Source organism: Terrapene carolina, unplaced genomic scaffold, assembly GCF_002925995.2.
Source record: "Terrapene carolina triunguis isolate 2854851 unplaced genomic scaffold, T_m_triunguis-2.0 Scaffold751, whole genome shotgun sequence".
Classification (NCBI taxonomy): domain Eukaryota; kingdom Metazoa; phylum Chordata; order Testudines; family Emydidae; genus Terrapene; species Terrapene triunguis.
Window position 1 is genome coordinate 2,076,856 of NW_020665102.1, and position 27,649 is coordinate 2,104,504.

The 27,649-nt window shown below is 47.4% G+C and overlaps 1 protein-coding gene across 1 annotated transcript in view; it reads left to right on the forward strand.

Moving 5' to 3' along the window:
- Positions 1-21,447, forward strand: part of LOC112121305 (zinc finger protein 271-like) — a 79,601-nt gene extending 58,154 nt beyond the window's left edge. The window contains 5 exon segments of the mRNA XM_029913629.1: positions 16,121-16,207; positions 18,473-18,694; positions 19,306-19,328; positions 20,104-20,216; positions 21,353-21,447. Of these exon segments, the coding sequence (XP_029769489.1) occupies positions 16,121-16,207; positions 18,473-18,694; positions 19,306-19,328; positions 20,104-20,216; positions 21,353-21,447 (540 nt within the window).
- Positions 21,448-27,649: the final 6,202 nt, after the last annotated feature.

Consider the following 27,649-nt stretch of genomic DNA (forward strand, 5'->3'; position numbering starts at 1 on the left):
GGGGGGGGGGGGGGGGGGTGTTAGTTTGGTTTCTGCAGGGATCTTCCCTGTTACCAGCCACGCGGTCGGGGGAGGGGTACATTGATCATCCCAGGGAATTCATGGCGGGGGGGGGGGGGCGGGGGGGTTAGTTTGGTTTCTGCAGGGATCTTCCCTGTTACCAGCCACGCGGTCGGGGGAGGGGTACATTGATCATCCCAGGGAATTCATGGCGGGAGGGAGGGGGCGGGGGGGTTAGTTTGGTTTCTGCAGGGATCTTCCCTGTTACCAGCCACGCGGTGGGGGGAGGGATACAGCGATCATCCCAGAGAATTGGATGTTGGGGGGGGTTAGTTTGTTTTCTGCTGCTGAAGGTTAACAGGAAAACCTCAGCAGTCAACAGGCTTTGATTGGTATGTTGGAAAGGAGGGCGCAGAAGCCGAAAGACAATGGCTGCCTGCAAGCTGAATTCTGTTGCCCGGACCTGCGTCTGTGATCTCTAACACCAAAGCCACAGGCACTCAATATTAAGATGGAAAATGCGACCTTGTACTGAAATCACATGTGCTATGTAATGTGAATAGTGTTCACCATGAAAGAGTATAAGCATTGTTCTGTAAAATGTATCATTTTAAAAACTTCTCTACTTTTTTTCAACCCTCCCTCCAGCAGCTGCAAATGTTTCAAGCCTCCCTCCTGCGTCCAGAAGGCTATCTCAGATAAGGCGTCGTAGAAAGATGACGCAAGACGACATGTTCACAGAAATAATGAAATCCACCCGCAATGAAAGAGCTCAATGGAATGAGTGGAAGGACACTGTATCTAAATTTAGGAAAGATGCCAGTGAACGTGAGGTCTTGAGGGACGCTCGAGATGAGAGGTGGCAGGCTGCAACGCTGGGGCTGCTTCGTGATCAAACGGACATGCTCCGCCGTCTGGTTGAGCTTCAGGAACGGCAGCAGGATGACAGACTGCCGCTGCAGCCGCTGTATAACCTACCTCCCCCCTCACCATGTTCCATATCCTCCTCACCCAGACGTGTAAGAACGCGGGGGGGGGAGGCTCCGTGCACCCTCTCACTCCACCCCAGGGGACAGCCCAACCAAAAGGCTGTCATTATATTGAATTTGATCAGTGGCCTTAGACTTCCCTCCTATCCTCCTCCCAAACCTCACCCAGATTACCTTCTTGGTTCTCTCCCTATGTTTATAATCACTTAATAAAGAATACATGATTTTTAAACGATAGTGACTTTATTACCTTTGAAAGAAAGCTGGGGGGAGGGTGGGTTGCTTACAGAGAATGAATGAGTCAATAAAGGGGGCTGGTTTTCATGAAGGGAGAAACAAACAGAAATTTCACACTGTAGCCTGGCCAGTCATGAAACTGGTTTTCAAAGCTTCTCTGATGCACAGCGCTTCCTGGTGTGTTCTTCTAATCGCCCTGGTGTCTGGCTGCGCGTAATCAGCAGCCAGGCGATTTGCCTCAGCCTCCCACCCTGCCATAAAGGTCTCCCCCTTACTTTCACAGAGATTGTGGAGCACACAGCAAGCAGAAATAACAATGGGGAGATTTCTTTGGCTGAGGTCAGAGAGAGTTAGTAGCGATCGCCAGCGTGCTTTTAAACGGCCAAATGCACATTCTACCACCATTCTGCACTTGCTCAGCCTGTAGTTAAACAGCTCCTGACTCCTGTCCAGGCTGCCTGTGTATGGCTTCATGAGCCATGGCATTAAGGGGTAGGCTGGGTCCCCAAGGATAACTATAGGCATTTCAACATCCCCAACGGTTATTTTCTGGTCCGGGAAGTAAGTCCCTTGCTGCAGCCGTTTAAACAGATTAGTGTTCCTGAAGACGCGTGCATCATGAACCCTTCCCGGCCACCCCACGTTGATGTCGGTGAAACGTCCCTTGTGATCCACCCGTGCTTGCAGCACCATTGAAAAGTACCCCTTGCGGTTTACGTACTGGGTACCCTGGTGCTCCGGTGCCAAGATAGGGATGTGGGTTCCATCTATCGCTCCACCACAGTTAGGGAATCCCACTGCAGCAAAGCCATCCACTATGACCTGCACATCCCCCAGAGTCACTAGCTTGTGTAGCAGCACCTCAGTGATTGCTTTGGCTACTTGCATCACAGCAGCCCCCACAGTAGATTTGCCCACTCCAAATTGATTCCTGACTGACCGGTAGCTGTCTGGCGTTGCAAGCTTCCACAGGGCTATCGCCACTCGCTTCTCAACTGTGAGGGCTGCTCTCATCCTGGTATTTTGGCGCTTCAGGGCAGGGGAAAGCAAGTCACAAAGTTCCATGAAAGTGCCCTTACGCATGCGAAAGTTCCGCAGCCACTGGGAATCGTCCCACACCTGCAACACTATGCGGTCCCACCAGTCTGTGCTTGTTTCCCGGGCCCAGAATCGGCGTTCCATGCCTATAACCTGCCCCATTAACAGCATGATCTCCAAAGCACCGGGTCCCGCGGTTCGATAGAATTCCATGTCTATATCCTCATCACTGTCGTCACCGCGCTGCTGTTGCCTGCTCCTCTCCGCCTGGTTTTCCAGGTTCTTGTTCAGCATAAACTGCACAATAAGGCGCGAGGTATTTACAATGTTCATGACTGCTGTCTTGAGCTGAGCGGGCTCCATGCTTGCCGTGGTATGGAGTCTGCAATGTTCACCCAGGAAAAAAGGCGCGAAATGGTTGTCTGCCGTCCGTTGCTTTCATGCAGGGAGGGAGGGAGGGAGGGAGGGGTGAGGCTGTACCCAGAACCACCTGCGACAATGTTTTGGTCCCATCAGGCACTGGGATCTCAACCCAGAATTCCAATGGGCAGGGGAGACTGCGGGAACTATGGGATAGCTATGGGATAGCTACCCACAGTGCAACGCTCCAGAAATCGATGCTAGCCCCGGTACATGGACGCACACCGCCGAATTAATGTGCTTAGTGTGGCCGCATACAATCGAATTTATACAACCTGTTTCCCAAATTCGAATTATCTAAATTCGGATTAATCCCGTAGTGTAGACATACCCCAAGGGTTCGCCCTGTAGCCTGGGTGCGAGGCCCTAGCGGGAGGTCTGTGTCGGAGATGTGTGACAGGCAGGGTGGAGGGGGGGGGCTGTCCACAATGAGAGAAAAGAGGCGGGGGGTGGCTTTGGGGACACATTGAGAGCTCTGCGTTTACCATTTCAGCTGTTGCGCTTGAGCTAGTGACTCACCATTCAGCAGGAGATGAGGTTTTAGTTGGGACAGAAGGAGGCGGGTCTGGAGCAGCACAGAGAAGGTGGCTGAATACGGTGTGTGCGGATGAGATTACCCAGGTGTACGGTGCAGAGGAAGAAGAAAAGGGGGACTGAGAACACAGCCCTGTGGAACCCCCATGGAGAGTTGCGGTGGCGTGAGGAGGATCCTCCAGAGGACACGCTGAAGGAGTGATGACAGAGGTAGGAAGGGAGCCAGGAAGAGGACAAGGAAAGACAAGGGTTCAAGAAGGAGAGCAGGGTCAGCGGTGGCAAAGACAGCTAACCAGGTCAAGGAGGATGAGGACAGAGTTAGGGGTGTAAACGTTTAACCGGTTAACCAAGAAGCTTGATGCTTATTGGTTCCAGTTAACGATTAAACTCCGCTCCCCCGCCCCACACACGTGCCCGGGTCCCGGCTGCTCCCCCTGCGCGCCGGGGTCCCGGCTGCTCTCCCCGCATGCCCGGGGTCCCGGCTGTTGGCCCCGCGCATGGGGCTCTGCTGCCACCCCCAGATGCCGGCAGCAGCAGAGCCCCAGGTGCGGAGGTTGGGGGACAGCCGGGACCCTGAGTGTGTGGGGTGGAGGGGGTCCCCCATGTAAAGCATGGGGGGACTGCAGCGTCCCCGCACCTCTAGTTCCCCTTTAAGCGTTTAACCGATTGAATTTCAATAGGTTAAACAGTTCCTTTTTTTACCCGCTGTTTACATCCCTAGGTGGAATAGTGTTGATGAGCTTTGCCTAGGGAGAGGGCATCAGAGACCTTGGCACTCCACTGAGACTGTTTTTGCCCCAAATCTCTGCCTCTCTGAAACCTTCCCTTCCCCCTCCCTCTAGACCCACCCAGCTTCTTAGAGCAACCCCTTCCCTCCACCTCCTGTTATTCCCAGTGTTCCCCACTCCCATGTTACCTAAATTCCCACCCAATCCTCCCCCACCACAGCACGCCCTTTTCCCCCAGCCCACCCCAATATGCTACCAATTCTCAGAAGCTCCTGTCCCTGACCTCCTCTCTCGCACCTTTCCCTTCCACTGTATCCAGCCCTCCCTGATTCCCTCTAATCCTTCACAGACCTCTCCCCTCTTCACTCATCTCAGCCCCCCTTGCTTTGTGGCACCCCACAATCACCAGCTCATCTGCTCCCCTCCCACTGCTCCCCGCTCTCCCTTCTCCCAAGGACTTATGAATAGGAGGAACCTCAAACTGTCTTCTGTCAACACATGGACACATCTGACTGTCACACCCTCCAGGCCTTTGGGAAGTTATTCTATAGTAGAACACCAGGTCTGGTATAGTTAAGGTTTGGCATTATTTTCTCTTTAAAGATTGACTATTGTAACTGCTCTAAAATCCAGAGGTTTACTCAAATTGTATTAAGTATCAGAGGGGTAGCCATGTTAGTCTGAATCTGTAAAAAGCAATAGAGGGTCCTGTGGCACCTTTAAGACTAACAGAAGTATTGGAGCATAAGCTTTCGTGGGTGAATGCCCACTTCATCAGACGCAAGTAAAGTCTGATGAAGTGGGCATTCACCCATGAAAGCTTATGGTCCAATACTTCTGTTAGTCTTAAAGGTGCCACAGGACCCTCAAATTGTATTGTAATTTGCTGTTCTTTATGGGGGTGCTGGGCAGGATCAGAGGTCCAAATTTGGGGTGATTCGGTCATGAGGTTCATGAGATACAGACCTGCCCCCCTAAAAAGCAGCTGTATACAAGAATCACCTTATTCTTATTTTTTGTGTGCACACCCGGGGCTCAAACTATGGTTTTAATTGTCCCCTGACTGATCTCAGTCACTTGGCATTTCTCATCTACAAGGCACCCACAGCCCCTTTATGGAAGCAATATTGAAAAAAAGTTAATAACTGTAGAGTCTGGAATTCCAGTTCAGCACAAGCCGAACAGATGAGTCAAAGACATTGAAATTCACATGTGCCACAAAACCGAGACCCTGTTAAGAGCCAGTAGAGTTCCAGGACTCAGCTGTCACAGTGATTGCTTGGCTCCAGGACTTAATTTGTGCCAGGGCTGAGCCCCAGCACCACTAGGCAGTTCATAGCCCCGGCACCTCTGGACTTGCCACATCAGTTATGAAAGTAAAAATATTGCTTGAGTCCCAGCGCCTGATTACTTGAGCCCTGGCACCTCTTTCATAACAAATTAAGCACTGGTTGGCTCCAGGGGACATGCTGTGGTCACTGAACCTGAACTATGCCTGTGCTTCTGAGTTTGAGCCCTATCATGGGTAGTTTTCAACCAACGCACGTTGTATATTTCTCCTGCTTTCTGCAGGAGTTTCCTTGGGCAGTTTTGCCCCGATATCAAAATTTCTGGGTTAAGAGCAACATTTTAAAGTGCTCTCAAGTCCAAAGGCAGACTCTGGTTTGGTATCTGCTTAAAAGATTTGCCAACATATATGTCCCGTTAGGGGTGTAAAAATCACATCCCAAACCGACATAGCTATGCCAGCCAAATCTGTAGTGTAGATACAGTTCTAATGACAAAAAATCCATAAAAAAGGAAATTAAATGCCCATAAACTACCTTAATTCAGAATTAAGGTTGCTCAGTGTTCCAACGTCCCTTCACAGAATATGAACTTAAACCTCTGAAAACTAGGAAATGAAGAGTTAAAATATACGTCACCCCTGAAATGTCACCTTAACTCTGCCCTCCACCCCTTAACCCTGGACCTGGCACTAGTCACTGGGAGTGGTGCAAATGTTAACAAACTAACAAGGGACCTGGAGGTTTCTCCATCTCGGGAAGTCTTTAGGTCAAAACTTTCAGGAAGATGATTTAGTGAAACACAAGCTCTTCAGCTCAGTTCAGCAGTAACTGGAAGAAATTCTATGCCCTGTGCTATACAGGAGGATGGACTAGATGACCTAGTAGTCCTTTATGGCCATAACATCTATGAAACTATAACAGATACGAGGAAGGACTACGAGAACATGCCATTATTTGTGTTATGTTCTACAGACTGGAATGCCAGCATTTATCTGTCTTGCATGGTGTCAAGTATCAGGGGGTAGCCGTGTTAGTCTGTATCTACAAAAACAACAAGGAGTCTGGTGGCACCTTAAAGACTAACAGATTTATTTGGGCATAAGCTTTTGTGGGTAAAAACCTCACTTCTTCAGATGCATTGAAAGCTTATGGCCAAATAAATCTGTTAGTCTTTAAGGTGCCACCAGACTCCTTGTAGCATTTATTTGCATGCCCTCCAGCTGTGTGCACTCTATCAGGTGTAGCTGTAACGGAAAGGTGGAGGGATTAGTTGGAGCAGCTTTGGAGAGCTGTGACTGTGGTATGAAGAGAGGTACATGTGAAAGTTGAGGGGCCTAGTCTGCCCCATTTCAGTGCTGAGTATTGTAGTTTGTGTCAATAAAGGTGCACAAAGGTGTGTTCTTGCCACCGGGGTTGTCAGCAGTCCAGTGGGATACATGCTAGTAATCTCCAGGGCTTAGTGAGAGCTAAGTAAAGGCAATGACTCAGAAGGAATCCTCAAGGTGAGGGTAAGGGAGTGGTATCATTTTGCTAGTCTGAGCTGGTGTGTGTGGTGTAGGCTCAGTGTTTGAGTGCCAGCCAGGGGTTGGAAGCTTCTGTTTGTTATGCTGGACCTAACCCCAAGTTTTGCCTTAGCAAAGAGAAGTTGTTAGACTTTGTGGTGAACTGCCCCCATGCCCTGTTCCCAAAGTGTTCTGTAGCAGGGGAGGGTCTCTGGTAGTGTGTGGGTCACTGGCATGTTGGGGTGATGCTGAAAAAGACAGGAGGGTGCTTTGTGGGGGTGGCGTGAACCTTAACTCTGCATTTCCCCTTCTAACAACCGAGGGGACGGGACTCCTTACCCAGCGAGGTCACATTCTCATAGTTCTCCTGCATGACGTCTCTGTAGAGGGCTCTCTGAGCGGGGTCCAGCAGAGCCCACTCTTCCCTGGTGAAATACACAGCCACCTCCTCAAAGGTCACCGGCCCCTGAAAGCGCAAGAGTCCAACACTCAGTGCCTGCTGCCCCACTCACAGCCCCATTATTCATGGGGGAAAGGAACCAATCAAAAGGGAGCTCTGTGAGGATCACAGTCAACAGAGTCCTACCCGCACACCACTCAGAGTATCCTGGAAACACCAGGGTGGGGGGACAAAGAGAGAGCCCCTTGTCTCTCCCAGCAGATCCATCACACTCCTACTAGCCAGAGACTGATACAGAAGATGAAGCCCCTAGCAGGGTCCAGGGCCAGCTGCCTGGTAGGAAGCCCAACACCCTCCTCATTGTGAGGAGCTGGATATGAGCGGAGGGACAGCTCCCTTAAACCTGACTGGCGGGTGCCCCCTTCATATCTCACAGCAGCCGCTGGCTCATAGCGCTCAGGCTCCAGCATTTGGAGCCCAGCATTCCCAGCCCAGTCCAGGGGGGCTCTTTCCTTTTCCATTTTCCTTTTCCATTTTGTTCCTAGAATCCAGGCCCCAGGTTAAACAAGTCCCCGCAGGTTTGCCACATCCTATCTCCCTCCCTTTCTCCACCCTGTGTATTTCCTGCCCCCTTCCCTCTCCAGACCACCCACCCCCAAAGTTCCCACCTCCTCAGTATTTACTGCCCCTCTTCCTCCAGCAGGAACCCACCAGCAACTCCTCGATAGTCCCTACCTGAACTGGCTCTAATGCAGCCATTTCTCGTCCCTGTCCCATGGGAGGATGGGATGAGCTGGAGTGAAACATGGACGTCATTCTGCAGCCTGCGAGGGAAAGAGAGGCAATCGAGGCCCAGTTTTTCAGAACAGGATTTAGAAATTTCACATTACAATTTCTCCCAGGCTCTTTTGCTGCAGGCGGACATTCCAGACGCTACCACGCAAACAACGGAAAGAGCCAAAACACGAGTAATAATGGGCAGGGACAGATTAACTCTCCTGTGGGCCCGAGGCTATTAGATTTTGTGGGGCCCCTGTAGACAAGTCTTTTTCCTGGGAGGGTGTTTGGATGCAGGAGGGGGCAGGAGGTTGGGGTGCAGGGCCTGGGAGGGAGTTTGGGTGCAGGAGGGGGTTCTGACATGAGGCAGGGGGTTGGGGGTGTGAGGTGCAGGCTCTGGCCAGGAGGTGCTTACCACAGGCGGCTCCCAGCCGGCGGCGCAGCAGGCTCAGGCAGGCTGCCTGCATGCCGTGGCCCCACGCTGCTCCCGGAAGCAGCTGGCTGCTAGCCCGTCCCTGTGGCCCCTGAAGGGAAGGGGACAGCGTGTCTCAGTGCGCTGCCCGCGCCCACAAGCGCCGCCCCTGGGGACGGGGGACTTTTAGTGGCCCAGTGTTGGAGATCGCTGCCTGTGCATAGGCGCCAACTCCGTGGGTGCTCCAGGGCTGGAACACCCACGGGGAAAAATTAGTGGGTGCTCTGCACCAACCGGCAGCCAAGCACCCCACCTCACCTCACCTCTGCCTCCTCCCCTGAGCACGCCATGTGCCCGCTCCTCCGCCTACCTCCCAGCGCTTGCCGCCACAAACCAGCTGTTTCGCGGCGTAACAAGCTCCGGGAGGGAGGGGGGAGGAGTGGGAACACGGCGCGCTCAGGAGAAGAGGCAGGGCTGGGGCAGAGATTTTGGGAAGGAGTCGAATAGGGGCAGGGAGGGGGCGGAGTTGGGGCAGGGACTTTGGGGAAGGGGCTGGAATGGGGGCAGGGCTGGGGGCAAAGGTGGGGTCAAGCACCCACCAGCACCAGCAGAAGTCGGCACCTATGTGCCTGTGATTTATTTTTTCAGGGCCCCGGGCTGCAGCCCCTAAAGCCCCTGCCTTAATCCGGCCTTGATACGGGGGCAGAATTGAACTGCCCAGACATCTGTTGGAAAAGTAATACGGCCAAACACAAAACATCCAGCAAGTTCCTGGAGTCTTTTGGAGACAGCGTTTTGTTTCAGAAGATGGCAGAAGTAAAGAGGGGGGCAGCCGTTTTAGAATTGATTCTGACTACGAGGGAGGAATTGGTTATGATCTGACCGTGGAAGGCAGCTTGCATAAATGTCACCAATATATGATAGATTTCACGATGTGAGGAAAGGAAGGAATGTGAGCAGCAGAATAAAGATGGTGGTGGACATTTAAAAAAACAAAAAAGCAAACTTCAAGAAAGTCAGAGAACTGGTAGGGAAGAAAATTAAATTAAAGGGAAAAAATTGCTTAGGACAGCCAGCAGTTTCTCAGAGTTAGTATTAAAGAGGTAACAGCAGACTTTCCTGATGTGAAGGAAAGAGAGGAAAAATAGAGGCTAATCTGGCTCCATTAGGAGCTCTTTAATTACCTGAAAATAAAAAGGAATCCTACAAACAGTGGAAATAAATTGCTAAGGAGGAGTGTAAAAGTGTAGCACAAGCATGTAGGGAGAAAATCAGAAAGATTAAAGCACAAAAGCAAGGCACATAAAAGGCCAAAAGATATGGGTCGTATAAATACGTTCAGAGCAAGAGAAAGGTGAAGGAAAGCATAGGTCCACCAGTGAACAGAGAAGGAGAGCTAATGACAGATGACAACAAGACTGAACTGTTTAATGCCTTTCACCTTCAGTCTGCACTAAAAAGCTTAATTGTGACCAGACACTTGACACAATTATTACTAACAATGTGAGGGAAAGAACAGAAACCACAATCACATAAAAAAAAAGGCAAAACATGACAGCTGATAGCAGTGTTCAGAAATTAAAGGGAAATCTGAGGAATGTTGGATCAGTTTTAACAATTAGAGAGGAAAGTGGAAAAATGTGAGGGATTTTATATCAATACTCAGTTATAGGCAAAGAGGCAAAATTTGAGTGAATTTCAAAAAGAGAGAGAGAAGGGGCAACCTTTGCGAGGGTTTGCTATCAATCTTCAAGAATTTGAGACAAGGGCAAATCTGAGGAGATATTATTTTATAATTAGAGACCCAGGGAAGAATCTAAGGGCATATTAAATTAGGCTATGTCTACCAGAGTGGGTCTCAACCAGGAGTACACTTACTCCTGGGGGTACACAGGGGTCTTCCGGGGGGTCCATCAACTCATCTAGATATTTGCCTAGTTTTACTACAGGCTACATAAAAAGCACTATTAAAGTCAGTGCAAACTAAAATTTCATACAGACAATGACTTGTTTATACTGCTCTATAGACTGAAATGTAAGTACAATATTTATATTCCAATTGATTTATTTTATACTTATATGGTAAAAATTAGAAAACAAGCAATCTTTCCAGTAACAGTGTGCTATGACACATTTGTATTTTTATGTCTGATTTTGGAAGCAAGCAGTTTTCAAGTGAGGTGTAACGTGGAGATATGCACAACAAGTCAGCCTCCTGAAAGGGGTACAGTAGTGTGGAAAGGTTGAGAGCCACTTGTCCGAAGAAGTGGGTTGTAGCCCATGAAAGCTTATGCTCTAATAAATTTGTTAGTCTCTAAGGTGCCACAAGTACTCCTGTTCTTTTTGCGGATACAGACTAACACGGCTGCTACTCTGAAACTTGTCTACACTAGTAACCTTACAGCACCACAGCTCTCCTGCGGGCATAATTAAACCACCCCTAACGAGCGGCGGTAGCTATGTAGGCAGGAAAGTGTCTCCCACTGACATAGTGCTGTGCACCCCTGTGCTTCTGTAGGTGTAATTTATGTCAGTCAAGGGGTGTGTTTTTTTTTTCCACACCCGAGCGACAAAAGTTTTACCGACAAAAGACAGTCTTGGTAACCGATAACTAGAGAGAAAGTGGGACAAAATTTTAGGATATTCAATGTCAATCTTTGAAAAATTGGGGAGAAAATGGAAATATTTGATACTAGGAGAGAAAACTGCCAAAATCTGAAGGGATTTTATGTTGATATTAAATTAAGTGGGAAAAGTTTGAAAGGATGGTATATGAATGTTCAGCAGACAGCAATCGAGAAGCAGGCAGCCTTTTGGGAAGCGGCTTTCAGAGGGCCAAATGGGTGGGGAACCCCCCACCCCCCGCCAATCTGAGGCGATTTTAAACTGACATCGGAGAAGGAGAGAGAAAAATGGAGACAAAATCTGAGCCTAGATAAAGAGTGGATAATCTGAGAGAAAAGCGGGGGGGGGGGGGGGATCGACACAGATTTTATATCCCTATGTGACAATTGGGGAGAGAATTTTGTCAAGAGTTGAGAGAAGTGGCAAAATCAGAGAAGATGTCCTTAAACACCCCCCTCCCCAGATCAGCTGCTTTCTTCCCCCTTCAATCTCCTGCCTGCACAGAGTTCACACAGTCTGTCTTTCCCCTCCCTGCAACTCTGGCTTATTTTTCATCCCTTTCCCTTCCTGACCCCCACCCCCCACCCCAGTTTTGCCCTCTGGGGCAGCTCCTGACCGGAGCTGGAGACAGAGGGAGGACAGAGGCTTCATTGTCTAGAGTTGCAGCATCTGAGGATCCCTCACTTTCCTGCCCGTCCCCAGCACTTTCCCCTGGGTCTCTCCTAGTCACCTGGAGTCTCCGGCTCAGGAGTTGATGCTGGTGGAGCCCAGGGCTGCCCTAGGGGGCTAGATCCAGCTGGAGAAAGTCCCCCCCACTTGGCTGGGTACAGGAGGAGCATAAAGGAAGGTCTCTCTCCGGCACAGACCCCGCTGGGGAAGCAGCAGCTGCTCCGCTCCCAGGACACAATGGAGGAGGCAGCGTTTTGCATTTTGCAGTGAGTGGCCGGTATTATCTGTGTACTTTGTTTTCTTCCTGCCTCCTGATCGCTCCTGCTCCAGCCCCTTCCTGTGTCCCTCAATAGCAACCCGGGCTGCAGCGCTCACTGGGACAGGGGTTTCCTCTGCTCCGCACGCCGCAGAGCTGATGCCTGGCTGACACACACACACACACACTGCAAGGTTAACAGCTGCTGCCCCCAGTCAGAATTTGCTCAGCTTTGAAAGGGATGGAGCTCGGCTGTTCTCAGTGGTGGCAGTTGACAGAACAAGGAGCAATGGTCTCAAGTTGCAGTGGGGGAGGTCTAGGTTGGATATTAGGAAACATTATTTCACTAGGAGGGTGGTGAAGCACTGGAATGGGTTCCCTAGGGAGGTGGTGGAATCTCCTTCCTTAGAGGTTTTTAACGCCCGACTTGACAGAGCCCTGGCTGGGATGAGTTAGTTGGGAATTAGTCCTGCTTTGAGCAGGGGGTTGGACTAGATACCTCCTGAGATCTTTTCCAATCTTCTATGATTCTATGATAAAGATGTTTAGCATTAGCAACATCTGCTGAAGCCACTGGTCTGACCCTGCCTTTCCTTGGGGTTACCGTCTGCTTCTGGCTGTTCCCGGGGCAGCACTGCCAACCCCAAGTGGCCAAAAATCATGAGATTGGCTTTGAAATCATGAGAGCAGGGCTTAAATTCAGCTGGAGCCATGTGGAGTGTCACTCCCGTAAATATTTTCAAACCTACAGGAGCCCCGGCGCACCCCCCGAGGCTGAAGCCCCTGGCCCCAGCGCCCCCCCATGGCACCAAAAACACCCCCCGCCCTGACACCCCCCGGGGGGCAGACCCCCCCCCCCAATGCCTAGGACTACAGTGCGCTAAAAAAATTAAAAGGAAAAAAAAACAGAGAGGGTAAGTGATGCTCAGGAGCAAGACAGTGGGGGCAGTTCTGAATTATCCAGAAGGGTTTCTTTTCAGAATCTTACCCTCCGCCCATGAAGCTGAGGTGCGGCCCCATCCATGCTCCACCCCGAGGCCCCTCTCCCGTGTCCTGCTCTTTCCCCATGTCCCCTCCCCACACACAGCTCCTCTTCCCACCCTCACTCAGCCTCTCCCCCAAATCTGGGTGGGGCTGAGCTAGGGCGGGCGGGCTGGCTGGCGGGCCTGTGGGCCGGGACTCAGGGTGTCTGGGTCAGGGCTCCTCTGGCCGTGATGGGGGGCTGGCAGGGGAGTGGGGCAGAAGGATCGGGGCTGGGAGCTAACCTTCCCAAACTGGGGGCTCATGCGCCGCCCATGCTCAGCTTCTAGTTTCATCTCCAGTGTTTCAACAAACCCAGCAAGAACTGCCTTCAGAATGCCCCTCCACTGACGTATGCACAAGTATTGGATGACAATAACTTGTGGTGTATGTGTTTAAGGATCTAGCCCCTGATTTAACTTTATATCTAGGTCAGTGTTTTACCTACCCAATGTGTTAAGTGCAGCCCAAGCACCAGCCCACCGGCCCTAGCCCAACCCCAGCCAGCTTTGGGGGAGAGGCTGTGTTGAGTTGAGAACCACAGCACCCCCCCCCACCCTAAAACTGCCCACAGTCCCCTATGCCCAGTGCCCCTGGCCAGAGTGGGGCAAGGAGTGGAGACCTGGGCGCAGGCCAGGCAGCCGGACCCTAAATCCCGCTGTGCAGGGCTGGATAGGAGCCGGACCCCAGACCCAGACCCCGCCACATGCAGGAGCTGGACCCCAGACCTCCCCGCATGGGGCGAGGGATGAGCCAGACCCCAGATTAGGACCCCACACACCCAAACCTGGACCCCACCATATGGGGCCGGGCAGGAGCTGGGACCCTGGATCCAGACCCTGCTGTATGCAGGAGCCAAACCCCAGACCCGGACCCCGCCGTGCGGGCCCAGCCAGGATCTGGGACCTAGACCCCGCTGCGCGGGCCTTGCCGCACAGGCCCGGGCAGGAGCCAGGACTCAGACACGGACCCCACCACGTGGGCTGGGCAGGAGCTGGGACCCAAACCCGGACTCCACCAGATGGGTTCAGGCAGGAGCCAGGACCAGGACCTGGACCTGAACCCCAGCCAGGAGCGGAGTGCCCAAGAGAGAAGCTCCACCTAAAACCTGGGGCAAACCACTAGTTCCCAGAGCCCCCCCGCCAACCTACCCACAGACCCACTCACCAGCCCCCTGCTGGCAGGAATGCTGGTGCAGACTGCAAGATGCTGTCTCCCCCTCAGCCAGCCCCACCCCCTGCCAGACCAGAGTGGCAAATTTTGAATTATTTTTAGCACACAGCTGGGCCCCTATCCTTGTTTTTCTTTCCATAGCTGACAAGGTTGCAGTAGAGGGAACATAGAACATAAGAACGGCCACACTCAGGACCGGCTCCAGGGTTTTTGCCACCCCAAGCGGCGGGAAAAAAAAGAAGAAGCCGCGATCGCAATTGCGATCGGCGACACTCCGGTGGCAGCTCCACCGCGCCGCTTTCTTCTTCGGCGGGAATTCGGCGGCAGGTGCTTCCCTCCGAGAGGGATCTGCCACCAAATTGCCGCCAAACAGCCCGACGTGCCGCCCCTTCCCCTTGGCCGCCCAAGCACCTGCTTGCTGGGCTGGTGCCTGGAGCCGGCCCTGGCCACACTGGGTCAGACCAAAGGTCCATCTAGCCCAGTATCCTGTCTTCTGACAGTGGCCAATGCCAGGTGCTTCAGAGGGATTGAACAGAACAGGTAATAATCAAGTGATCCATCCCCTGTCGCCCATTCCCAGCTTCTGGCAAACAGGCTAGGAACTCCATCCCTGCCCAGCCTGGCTAATAGCCACTGATGGACCTGTCCTCCATGAACTTCTCTAGTTCTTTTTTGAACCCTGTTATAATCTTGACCTTCACAACATCCTCTGGCAAAGAGTTCCACAGGTTGACTGTGTGTTGTTGTATGAAGAAATACTTGCATTTGTTTGTTTTAAACCTGCTGCCTATTTATTGTATTGGCTGACTCCTAGTTCTTGTGTTATGAGAAGGAGTAAATACCCCCCTTAGTCATCTGGTTTCCAAGCTGAAAAGTCCCAGTTTTATTAATCTCTCCTCATATGGAAGTTGTTTTCCATATTCTCCACAAAAATCAGTGTCATTTAAGGCAAAGTCTGCTTGCTTGATGACCAAAATTATAAACAGAAATCTTGACTCATTCATGAATGCAGTTTAGTTCGGGCATTTAATGAATGATTTGCAAATATTTTTTCTCTTGGGGCAGGGCTCATATTTTAGATGATATGTGGTACCCTCTCATGGATTTCTCTCAAAGGAGTAGTTTAATGCTGGTAGGTTTAACCATGTCCCATTAGCTTTCACTGCTCTTTCAATGTCAACAATGTTTTTCCTCCCTCTCATGGGTACATGTCCCCCTCCCCCCCCCCCCCGCTGCCCGGGTTTGGGATCTGCTCTGCCGCCCAGGTTTTTCTCGGCCAGAGCTGGATTTCCCGAGTGTCACAAACACCCTGCGAGGGGCCCGCCCAGGGCAGGGCCAGGCCCGGGTAGGAGCCGCCCCTTCCTGCCCCCCCAGCCCAGGAGCCCTTTGTGTTTGCAGAAAGGAGCCATGGCCGGGGCCGGGAGCCCAGTGTGGAGGCTGCTCCAGCCCTGCAGCCCGCGGGGCAGCGCGGTGGGTCCGGGGGCAGCGCGGAGCGGGCAGGTGCTGGGTGAGGGGCGTGGGCCGGAGACACGCGTGGGGCGGACACGCTCCTGCCGGGAAGGGCTCGGAGCCCGGCTCGGCTGCGGAGCTCGGAGCCCAGGCTGAGCCCCGAGAGCGAGGGGATGGAGGCAGCTGGTGTTGGGGATCGTGGGGCTGCTGGAGTTTGGGGGCTGCTTGGAGCTGGGGTTTGGGGGATATTTGGTTGGGGGGCGGAGTCCATGTTCAGATCTGGCCCTGCGGGAGCATTGGGGGCTGGAGCTGGGGAAGTTGGGGGTAATCTCTGAAGTTGGCAGCTTGAGATGTGGGCAGGGCCTGAGGATGTTTGCAGCTGGGAGCTGCAGCCCTGTCATTTCAACCTGGGGTCCTGAGTTTTCTCTGGCAAACCTGCTGCCCCTTTCACCAGCTTCGCTGAGGCTGAACAAGACCTGGGATGAAAGTCTGAGTCCCAGAGACTCTGCACGACCCTCTGCAGGGCAGGACGGGCCCTGAAATTTGGCAGCTGGGAGGCCGTTTGCAGCAATTTCTACCCTCTCCCCCCCCCCTTCTTCCAGGAGGCACCGCAAGAGCGTCTGGCCCCTCTGGGAAAAGAGAGAGAAGCAGCCAAAGCCGACGAGCAGCAGCATAGCGAGGAGCTGCTGGTAGGTACCCGGGAGCCCCCTGGCTTCAGGTTTGCCTGGGATCCCAGTGCCCTGCGTCAGTGGCTCTCAACCTTTCCAAACTACTGTCCCCATCTCAGGAATCTGATTTGTCTTGAGTAGCCCCAAGTTTACCTCTCTTAAAAACAACTTGCTTACAAAATCAGACATACAAATGCAAAAGTGTCACAGCACACTAGTACTGAAAAATGGCTGACTTTCTCAGTCTTACCGTATAATTATAAAGTAAATCCATCTGAATGTAAATCTCATGCTTACATTTCAGTGTATCGACTATACAGCAGTCTAAACAAGTCATTGTCTGTATGAAATGTTAGTTAGTACTGACTTCGCTAGTTCTTTTTATGTAGGCTGTTGTAAAACTAGGCAAATCTCTAGGTGAGTTGATGTACCCCCTGGAAGACCTCCGGGTATGCCCAGGAGTATGGGTACCCCTAGTTGAGAACCACTGCCCTGAGTGACATGGTGAATGCAGGGCCCATCCTTCCAGCCTGAGCCCAGGGAGAGGGCAGGGTCAGACACATGGGTGACATGATGCCCTTAGGGTGCAAGAGGCTGCTGGGCAGGAGAGGGTCAGTCTCTGTGTTAGCCCAGAGACCCTGCCCACGGGCTGTCTGTATGTTACAGTGACCGGGGATCCTTTATTGCACCTAGGGGAAAAGGGGGGCAAGGAGATGAAATGTGGGCTGGAGAGTTTGGCTCAGTTCAAGTTGATGGGGGGAGGGATAGCTCAGTGGTTTGAGCCTTGGTCTGCTAAACCCAGGGTTGTGAGTTCAATCCTTGAGGGGCCCATTTAGGGATCTGGGGCAAGAAATCTGTCTGGGGGTTGGACTAGATGACCTCCTGAGGTCCCTTCCAAGTCTGTGATTCTAGTGATGTACAGCTCACGCCTGCCCCAATCCTTCCACCCCATCACCCACTGCAAGAAATCCTGTGTTCTTGTAAATAAAACCATGTGCTGGGAGGCACATTTATGATTAATCAAAGGCTCTTAAGCAAAGTGAGCAGTCCTGGGATAAGAAGGAAGGTCCTCTCCTCAATCAGTAACTGGTTAAAAGATAGGCAACAACAGGTAGGAATAAATGGTCAGTTTTCAGAACGGAGAGAGGTAAATAGTGGTGTCCCCCAGGGGTCTGTACTGGGACCAGTGCTGTTCAACATATTCCTAAATGATATGGGGAAAGGGATAAATAGTGAGGTGGCAAAATTTGCAGATGGTACAAAATTACTCCAGAAAGTTAAGCCCAAAGCAGACTGCGAAGAGCTACAAAGGGATCTCACAAAACTGGGTGACTGGGCAATGAAATGGCAGATGCAATTCAGTGTTGATAAATGCAAAGTAATGCACTTTGGAAAACATAATCCCAACTATACATATAAAATGATGGGGTCTAAATTAGCTGTTACCACTGAAGAAGGAGATCTTGGAATCGTTGTGGATAGTTCTCTAAAAACATCCACTCAGTGTGCAGCGGCAGTCAAAAAAGCAAACAGAATGTTGGAAATCATTAGGAAAGGGGTAGAGAATAAGACAGAAGATATCCATATTGCCTCTATATAAATTCATGGTACACCCACATCTTGAATACTGTGTGCAGATCTGTTTGCCCCATCTCAAAAAAGATATATTGGAATTAGAAAAGATGCAGAAAAGGGCAACAAAAATGATTAGGGGTATGGAACAGCTTCCATATGAGGAGAGATTAATAAGACTGGGACTTTTCAGCTTGGAAAAGAGATGACTAAGGGGGGATATGCTAGAGGTCTATAAAACCATGACTAGTGTGGAGAAAGTAAATAAGGAAGTGTTATTTACTCCCTTCTCATAACACAAGAACTACGGGTCACCCAATGAAATAAATAGGCAGCAGGTTTAAAACAAACAAAAGGAAGTATTTCTTTACACAACACACAGTCAACCTATGGAATTCTTTGCCAGAGGATGTTGTGAAGGCCAAGACTATAACAGGGTTCAAAAAAGAACTAGATAAGTTGATGGAGGCTAGGTCCATCAATGGCCATTAGCTAGGATGGGCAGGGATGGTGTCCCTAGCCTCTGTTTGCCAGAAGCTGGGAATGTATCACTTGATGTTTACCTGTTCCGTTCATTCCCTCTGGGGCACCTGGCATTGGCCACTGTTGGAGGACAGGACACTGGGCTAGATGGACCTTTGGTCAGACCCAGTCTGGCCATTCTTACGTTCTGTGTTCCCCTGTTACCGAGCCGTCCTCTCCCTGTGGTTGCAGAAACAGACGGAAGCCGAGAGGCAGAAGATCGTCTGGGAGTGGAAGGAGCTGCGAGGGTTTCTGGAGGAGCAGGAGCAGCGGCTGCTGTCCCGGCTGGAAGAGCTAGAGAGAGCCATTGTCCAGAGAAGGGATGAGGGCATCTGCAGCCTGTCCTGGGAGATTTCCCTGCTCAGGGAGAGGGGAGGAGAGAAGGGGCAGCAGCCGCTGAGCCAACCCCTGCAGGTCAGACTGTCATTGCAGTGATCCTATGCAGTATTTCTATAGGCGCTTCTGAGCCCTAGACCCCAAAGCACTTTACAGAGGGGTCAGGGGCATTATCCCTATGGGAGAAATGGGGAAAGTGAGGCAGAGGGAGAGGCAGAGCCCTGCCCAAGGTCACACAGTGAGTTTGGCAGTGGCGCAAGGGATGGGTCCTGGGAGTCCTGGTACTGCAACCCCAAGACCTTCTCTCCTGCCTGTAAATGTCTGTCTGCATTCGCACTTCAAGGCTGACATCCCCGCCCCCCTCCATGCCATGGTCTTGAGCCAGGCCTAAGGCCCCACTGCCACCAGATTAATGGGTTTAGTGGGGTCAGGGGGCTTGTGGGGCTCTCAGCACTAGCGGGAATTTCACTTTCAATGCAGCAAATATTTTCTTCCTGTAAAATGCCTGGGGAGAAACTTCCCCCTGTGGCGATCTCTCAGCAGGGATTCGTGGGGCTGCTGAGGGCAGAAGTTCCTGCTTGGGGGATGGCAGCTGCTCTGGGAACATGAACCCGAGTGTCTGAAGTTAGACTCCAATGGTAATTCCCCTGCATGTCCTCTGACATCCTCTTTTTTCTCTCCTTCTGCAGGGTGCCGGGAGCACTGGGAGTAGGTGAGTCCCCAGCTCCATTTCCCTCCTCCTCATGTTCAGTTACGCTTGGAAACTGCACTGGATACGGAGCTCCTCCCTGCCCTTGGAGTGTGACACGCTGGCTTAGAGCCTGGGATTCTGTGTCCCCTACTGGCTGCCTCAGCAAGGGGCAGAGCCTGTTACTCTGACAGCTAATGAGGTCACACCAGGGCTGTCAGACATATAGGCCAGACCTGGCCTGTCTGACGTATTTATGTGGCCACATCATGTATTCAGAGTGTGCAGAATCTCAGCTTTCAGTTTTTTTTTAAAGTAAGTTTCTAGCCCTCCTGGTAACAAAGAAAGCCTCCCAAATGGACACGGAGACAATGTTGCCTTCCTGAGTCTGCAAACAGCCTGAAACACCAGTTCAGAGAGGCGTGAATGCCCTTGTCCTCTCTTAATCTCATTGCAGTGACAGTTTAACATCAACATTCAATATTCCATGGCTGATCACTTGAGCAGGTGGGAGGGGGCAGGAGAGAAGCCTTTGAGGGGTGGGAATAGGAAGCTGATGTAGAGAGGGAAGAACAGAGGAGAGACACAAAGACAGTGAGGAGAGAGAGAGAAATGGAGAAAGGAGGGTGGGAGTGGAAAGGAAACAAACCGAACAGTAGAAATAGCAGGGGCCCTAATTGTGTGTGGACAGGGGCTGAGTGATACTGATCGTGAAAATAAAGGACTTAATAAAGAACAGTAACAAATTGTTGGTATGGGGATCGGGTCCATTTCTCACCCCTCCTCCTTTCCCCAGCAGGGAGGATGGGATGTTTCAGAAGCCTAAGCTGGGGTTTGCAGAGCTGGAGAAGAAACTCAGCGATTTCTCTCAGAAAAGCGCCCACTTGCGGGAGGTGCTGCTGGGATTCAAAGGTGAATGGGAGTCTGGGGCTGGTGTCTCCTCTGGTTAGAGTGACCCTCGCCCTGGGGAGGAGTCGGGGACTCTAGTGATGTCACTGATCCTGGGCTTCATCTCACAGCCCCAGCTCAGCAAGTCGCCCTTCCCCATGGGAGTAGCCCTGTGGGGCTGGCTCTGTCTGCAGCGGCTGCATTATCGACCTCAGTCTGTGTCACCATCTTGTAGCTAACAGCAGTTACATTAATAACTAGGGCCCTACCAAATTCATGGTCCATTTTTGTAAATTTCACGATTATAGCATTTAAAAAATCTTGAATTTCACAGTTTCAGATATTTAAATTTCACAGTGTTGTAACAAAACGTGAGTATGTATTTAAAAATGGTAAAATATAAACATGTAAAGGCCTCAAGACTCAGCGTTTCTCAAACCGACCCAAGGCTATTGTAGGGGGTTCACGTTATTGCCACCCTTACTTCTGCGCTGCCTTCAGACCTGGGTGGCCGGAGAGCAGCGGCTGTTGGCCAGGTACCCAGCTCTGAAGTCAGCGCTGCCGCCAGCAGTATAGAAGTAAGAGTGACAATACTGTGCCCCCCCCCCCCACACACACACACACAATAGCCTTGTGACTTCCTTTTGGGGTAGGGAACCCCAGTTTGAGAAATACTGTGTACTTTTGTATACGTTTACCCTATAGTTTAGGATACCTTTATAGTACACCTCTACCCCGATATAACGCTGTCCTCGGGAGCCAAAAATTCTTACCGTGCTATAGGTGAAACTGGGTTATATCGAACTTGGTTTGATCCACCGGAGTGTGCAGCCCCCCCCCCCCCCCGCCCCCCTGGAGCGCTGCTTTACCGTGTTATATCCGAACTCGTGTTATATCGGGTTGCATTATATCGGGGTAGAGGTGTATAGAGTAAAAGTGCACAAAAGACCAGATTTCACAGAGGAGACCAAATTTAACGGTCCGTGACGCATTTTTCACAGCCATGAATTTGGTAGGGCCCTATTAATAACTATTGGAAACCTCCCCCGAAATGCAAGGGCCTCAATTCTGACCTCTCCCGATCCTCTCCTTCCCCTAGAGATGCTGCGACTGGAGCTGGGGAGCGACACAGGTACGTTTCTGTCTCTGACGGGCCATAGGGAAATTTCAGACCAATAACCATGTTAACGACGGCATCACGGCCTCCAGCCCTGTTGTGCACCTGGAAGCTGTGGAGAAATGCAAAGCAGGATGAGCCCCTTGACTAATTCACTCGTGCTGTGACATCTGATATGGATTCAGAGTGAATCCAGATCTCAGGGGGGTGTTTCCCTTTGGGGACAGGAACAACACCCTGAATGGTGTAAAATAGGATGAGACAAGAATAAAACATCCATACACTGAACAGTCTGACTGCTGCATGGAACAACCGAAAATGGTACTGGAGGGGTGGGGGCAGCAAAGTCTCAGGAGCAGGGGCTGGAGCCCAGCTGTATCCTGTATTGACTGACCCTGAATGGGAAATCAAGCTGCTCTATTGCGCACAGAGTGACTATGAATGGGAGGAAAGTGCTACATTGTATATAGGCCTATGTTGAACGTAGGAGGGAACTGCAAAGTATCTGTGTGTATAATCTGTGTCTCAAACTCTTTTCACATTGGCTTTGCCCCCCCCCCCTTTTTTGATAAATGCTTAAAAGCGTTTAAGTCAACAGCTTATTGTTTAAACCCGAGTTAGTGTTTTCACCTGGGATTTTGTCAGGTGATGTAAATTCCCAAGTGTTCCGTTTAGTGCACTTTTTTGGGGCAAGTGTGTTAGTTTTATTATTGGTTAGTGGCTCTCAGCCTTTCCAGACTACTGTACCCCTTTCAGGAGTCTGATTTGTCTTGCGTACCCCCAAATTTCACCTCTCTTAAAAAGTACTTGCTTACAAAATCAGACATAAAAATACAAAAGTGTCACAGCACACTATTACTGAAAAATTGCTTACCTTTTAATTTTTACCATATAATTGTAACAAAAATCAATTGGAATATAAATATTGGACTTACATTTCAGTGTGTAGTATATACAGCAGTCTAAACAAGTCAGTGTATGAAATTTTAGTTTGTACTGACTTTGCTAGTGCTTCTTTTGTAGCGTGTTGTAAAACTAGGCAAATCTCTAGATGAGTTGATGTACCCCCTGGATGATCTCTGCGTACCCCCAGGGGTACATGTACCCCTGCTGAGAACCACTTGTTTAGATGCTTTTACTTATTTGCATGTGAATAATTTTGTACTATGTTTTAATGAATGGTTAATTTATGGGTTTGACCTAATTGGTTTGTTAGTGCAAGTAGTTCACAGCATTTGTTTTGTTTTCTTTTAGCATTTTGGAATGTGTAGGTACGCCAGGTACAAAGATATAACAGGAAGTTACTTGTCACATAGTTTTGATTTGTACCTAAAATGAAAGTCGATACATTAGTTTTTACAGCTGACTTTAAGGCCAATACAGCAGCAATTTCAGCATAATGACTTGTGCCAGGAATTAGTTTAAAGTGTTGTAAGATTTTTTGGGGGGTTTGATAATATATTTTTGCGCTAGCACGCTGAACCCTCTTTTGATTAAATGAGTAACTATTTATGTATGCAATGGGTAAATTGGCACAAATTATTTTCATTATAAGATGGATACTGCAAACTTTGTGGGCAAATAAGTTACTTTTCTTTAAGTATTGTTTTAAGATTACTGTCCTGATGTTGATGTAGTTGGATTAATTTTGTGCTTTTGCAAACTATTTTTAACATACATCATTTTTACTCTTTCCTCCCCTGCCCCCCGCCTAGAATTTAGGAGATTAGTTTGGCACTCGACACTTTACTTTAAAAGTTTGATTGGATTTTAGTTATTTTAAAGACTGGTAGTTAATGTTAATAGTGACTTTTTTATTATTTCTTTTTTATAGTGAGAGTATTTTTTTTACGGCAATTAACTTTTTGCTTGCATAATTAATAGCTTGGGGTTTTGAGGGTTTTTTTTTTATAACACACAGCAATTATACTGTGTTCTATACATGCAATCTTTAAGTAACACTTTTTGCTTCTTTGAGGGTAAATTAAGCCAGGGTCTTGAATTAATTGTTTTTTATTTATTTTTTTTAGCCTGATTTTGTGCAGGTTCCTAGTTCCAATCCTGATGTACTCGTAGTAGTTTACCAAAGTGTACTCCGGCATATTCTGGGATGAATTGCAGTAATTGCAGGGTCACAGAAAACTATGTACTTCTGATATTTTTAAAAATTCATTAGAATTTGCACTTTATGAACTTGGGGGTCGTAGACCATTAGAGGAAATTTTAAAAGCCAAATAATTTACTCTTTTTTTTTAATTGTCTTTTTACCAAAGACAGTTTTGACAATCATTTTTAAGTTGTTTTAGCACATATATTGGTTGGGTTTTTACATGATTTTTAGTTTTACTAAAAATTAAAACATTATTATTATTATGATGATATTTGACTTTAGGTAAAGCTTTGTGAATGAAACAATTAAATTTGGCGACATTTTTATTCCCAGGACATTTCCCCCCCCCCCCCCCAGGTATATTGATTTTTTTTAAAGCAAAAGCTAGCTTATGCTGTTTTTTTGGAACTACTTTTAGGGTTTTAAAAGTGTTCACTACATTTAAGAGGTGGTAAAATACTTTTTTTTTTACTTAGCTTGGCTACGTTTTGATTTATAAATGGAATTTGCTACCAGTTTAGGAGCATTTGTTTAGTTGCTTATAATGAATTGTTAACATTTGATTAGATTAAGAAAAACTGGCCACAAGGGTGTATTATAGATAGATAGATAAGATATCTTTCTCCATATCTATCAAAAAATAAAAAACTTTGCATGGATTTTTCAGCAGCTAACAATACAATATTGTTCTATATACACTAGATTTGATTTTGAAGTGGTTTTTAATTTTACTTTGTGGAGATGTTTGATTTTTTTTTAAACAATTCAGGCAGCTTTTACAAAACAGACATTTTGGAATTATTTTTTTAATTCTGTGTTTTCTTTTTAGGCTAAACTATTGCCAGTTTTGTTAATTTATTCACTCGCTTTCGAAAATTATATGCTGCTTTTGGAGGATGAATTTTTTTTTTAAAACTTTACCTAGTACATTAGATTGTTGAACTGATATTTTACATTAAACAGGACTTTATTGATTTTTTATTTTTTAAATGTAACTCATGTTTGCCCATTAATTAGCTAGGTGTAGGGAGAATTTTTTAAAATAAATCCTAAATTGAAAGAAAGATACTGCGTAACACATACCCTCCTTGATAACATTTTGGGGGGTTAGTTTTTAACTTTACCAATCATGGTGACTGATAGAAAGGCAAAAAGCTTGTCCCATGTGGAAGATGACACAATACCTAAATTAAATTGTGGAGAGGAATTTTAATAGTTTTAGACAATGGATTATTCACTAAAATAAAGGCATTACCCTCCTTAAAATTTAAGAGATGAGTTTCTGTTTTTTTGCGGGGGTGGGGTAATGCTAATATTAGGCTAGTTTCCTGGAAACATGGAGTGGAATGTAATTAGCTGTAGGATAACTCCACGCTTGTCCTTTCTGAGTTAGTGTGTTTACAGGGAAATTTTTCTCCAATGGGTTGAATTTCTACAGAAAATTCACCAACTACATGTGCTACTTCTGGAATTGTTTCACCAGATTTTAACAGGCCTTTGGTAGGTTGTCCTTTAAATAGGTAAAACTTTGTATTCAAAAATCTCAAACTGTCACCATTTATACCAGTGAATTTGTTCCTAGGTAAGCTGGGCATGGTAGGTAGCTTTGTTTTTGAGAATTTAATTTCCCGATAAAAAGTTCCTTAAAACTATGGTCTTTACATTGGGGATGTTTTTGATCTCCAAAGTAGGTTTGCCTTAACTTTTTATAAGACGTAGAAATACCTGTCTTTTTTGTTTCAATATTATAAGCTATTTGCCAGGCTGTGAGGGAGTTCTTAAATATGCCATTCTCTCCTTAAACCAAGCCATATTTGTGTAAAACTCGGCTGACACTTTGTTGATAAAGATTTATTTTGTAACCTTTTTAGTAGACATTTGTTTTAATACTGTAACTGTATTTTAGTTAAGTCTGTGAAAACTAACTTTTTTTTGCCAGGTGTGTACTGTGGTCTTTCTTTCTTTCTTAACAGTTAAGCAAATGTAAACATTAGCATTTTGGATTATATGGATTAATTTTTGTCGTTGTTTGGTTTAAAAATGAAATATTTTTACTAACTACTTTGGAGTTGCTTTTGTTTACTGTTTGTATTGTTATTACCGGCGTGCTTGCATTATTATGATTATTATTATTATTATTATTATTGCTAATTATTTTAAAGATTTTTTTAACAGTTTTCAGAGGACACAAAGGTGACACAAGTTTGCTTTTTTGCTGATTTTTAACAATGTTACATTGTCCTAGCACCATTGTATTTTTTAAATTAACTTTTCTCTTAAGTTTTTTAGCTTTTCTTTCAATGTCACTTGAAGATTTAAATTATATGTAATTTTTTAGTACCAATCTTTTTTTTGCTTTTTTAAAATTATTACATTTTATTTTAATGATTACATTAAACTAATTTTAGTAACTATTTTGCACTTTTAATTGTAGTAACGCTAATTGTTGTTTTTCTTTTTATTAAGTTTATATAGTCTGTTTTTGGTGCTTCTTTTTTTAAGACTGCTACATTTTGTAACAGCTGGTTACATTTGTGAATGGCTGGTATAAATTAAAAAAAAAAAGGCTGAGCTTTTTTAACACTTATTTGAGAGTTTAAGTTAATGTATTTAGAGGGTTTTTGACTTTTTTTTAAATGGAGAGAAGTTATTTTTTATTTGTGAATTTTTTAAATTTGTTAGTAATGTATGTACATTTTTAATTGACTGTTTTTAGCACACTATTTAACTCTTGCGACACAGACAGTAGCTGATTTTTTACACTTTAAATTAATAAAACAGTTATTAGTAGCTAATTTTGTTAAAACACAAATGTAGATGTTTTTATGTTTTTACATTATTCTTTTTAAAATAGATATAGATTTTTTTTAATTACATTTTTTACTCTAAACTTATTTTTTATGCTTAAATTATACCTGAAAAGAATTTATATTTCTTGGAATGCTTTTATACATTTAAGATAGAATCTTAAAGTTTTTTCTAAGACATTCCTATTCATCCGTTATGATCGTTAATTTATGGGAAACAGCTTCAGCAGAGCTAAAACTGCTAGAATTATTTAAAGGAGTTGCACCGGAGGGTAAAGGCACAGCGTCAGTGGCTTCTGGGGTAACGGGATACGTTTCGTTATTAGCCTTGCTTTTTTATGGGGTCTTTTTAGAAAATAATGTAACTTACAACACTTAGACATATCCCGTTTGTTTTTCTTAAAGTCTACAGCCAAAAATAAAAAATGCAAATTACAATCACTCATCGCAGGAGAAGAAGGGAAAGAGGGAATATAGGTCAAAACAAGGCTTCTCAGGAAGACAGTCTTTCAGTTTGCTTTGTTTCTTCTGACTTGGGGTTGAGAAAGTGAGATGATTCAAGATGAGATGCAATGATGGCAGATTGGGGTGCACTGGGAGATGACTTGTCCCCCAAGTCTCTTTTTAAGAACCTCCAAAAGTAGTAAAAGAGAGAGGCATAATTAATTTTGTTTCCTAACTAAATCTATTTCCATCAGGACAGACTTGGCATAGGTAGCCTTGTTCCCATGTTTTCTTGCTTACTTCACATATCCATAGTATGTGGGAAAAATTGGAAAGAGTCCAGCAGAGGGCAACAAAAATGATTAGGGGACTGGAGCACATGACTTATGAGGAGAGGTTGAGGGAATTGGGATTGTTTAGTCTGCAGAAGAGAAGAATGAGGGGGGATTTGATAGCTGCTTTCAATTACCTGAAAGGGGGTTCCAAAGAAGATGGATCTAGACTGTTCTCAGTGGTCGCAGATGACAGAACAAGGAGTAATGGTCTCAAGTTGCAGTGGGGGAGGTTTAGGTTGGATATTAGGAAAAACTTTTTCACTAGGAGTGTGGTGAAGCACTGGAATGGGTTCCCTAGGGAGGTGGTGGAATCTCCTTCCTTAGAGGTTTTTAAGGCCCGGCTTGACAAAGCCCTGGCTGGGATGATTTAGTTGGGAATTGGTCCTGCTTTGAGCAGGGGGTTGGACTAGATGACCTCCTGAGGTCCCTTCCAACCCTGATATTCTATGATTCTATAGTACTATCCTTGAACTATATCAGTAGCTCCCTTTTGTTTGGACTAATTTAATTGTCTCCATCTGGTCTTCTTGCACCCATGCATAGCATTCATTCTTGAAAAGAATTTGACCCACTTTTGTTATAGGTTATTGTAACCTCTTAAGAACTTTCATATACTTTTTACAGTGAAGATTACAAATGTTAGG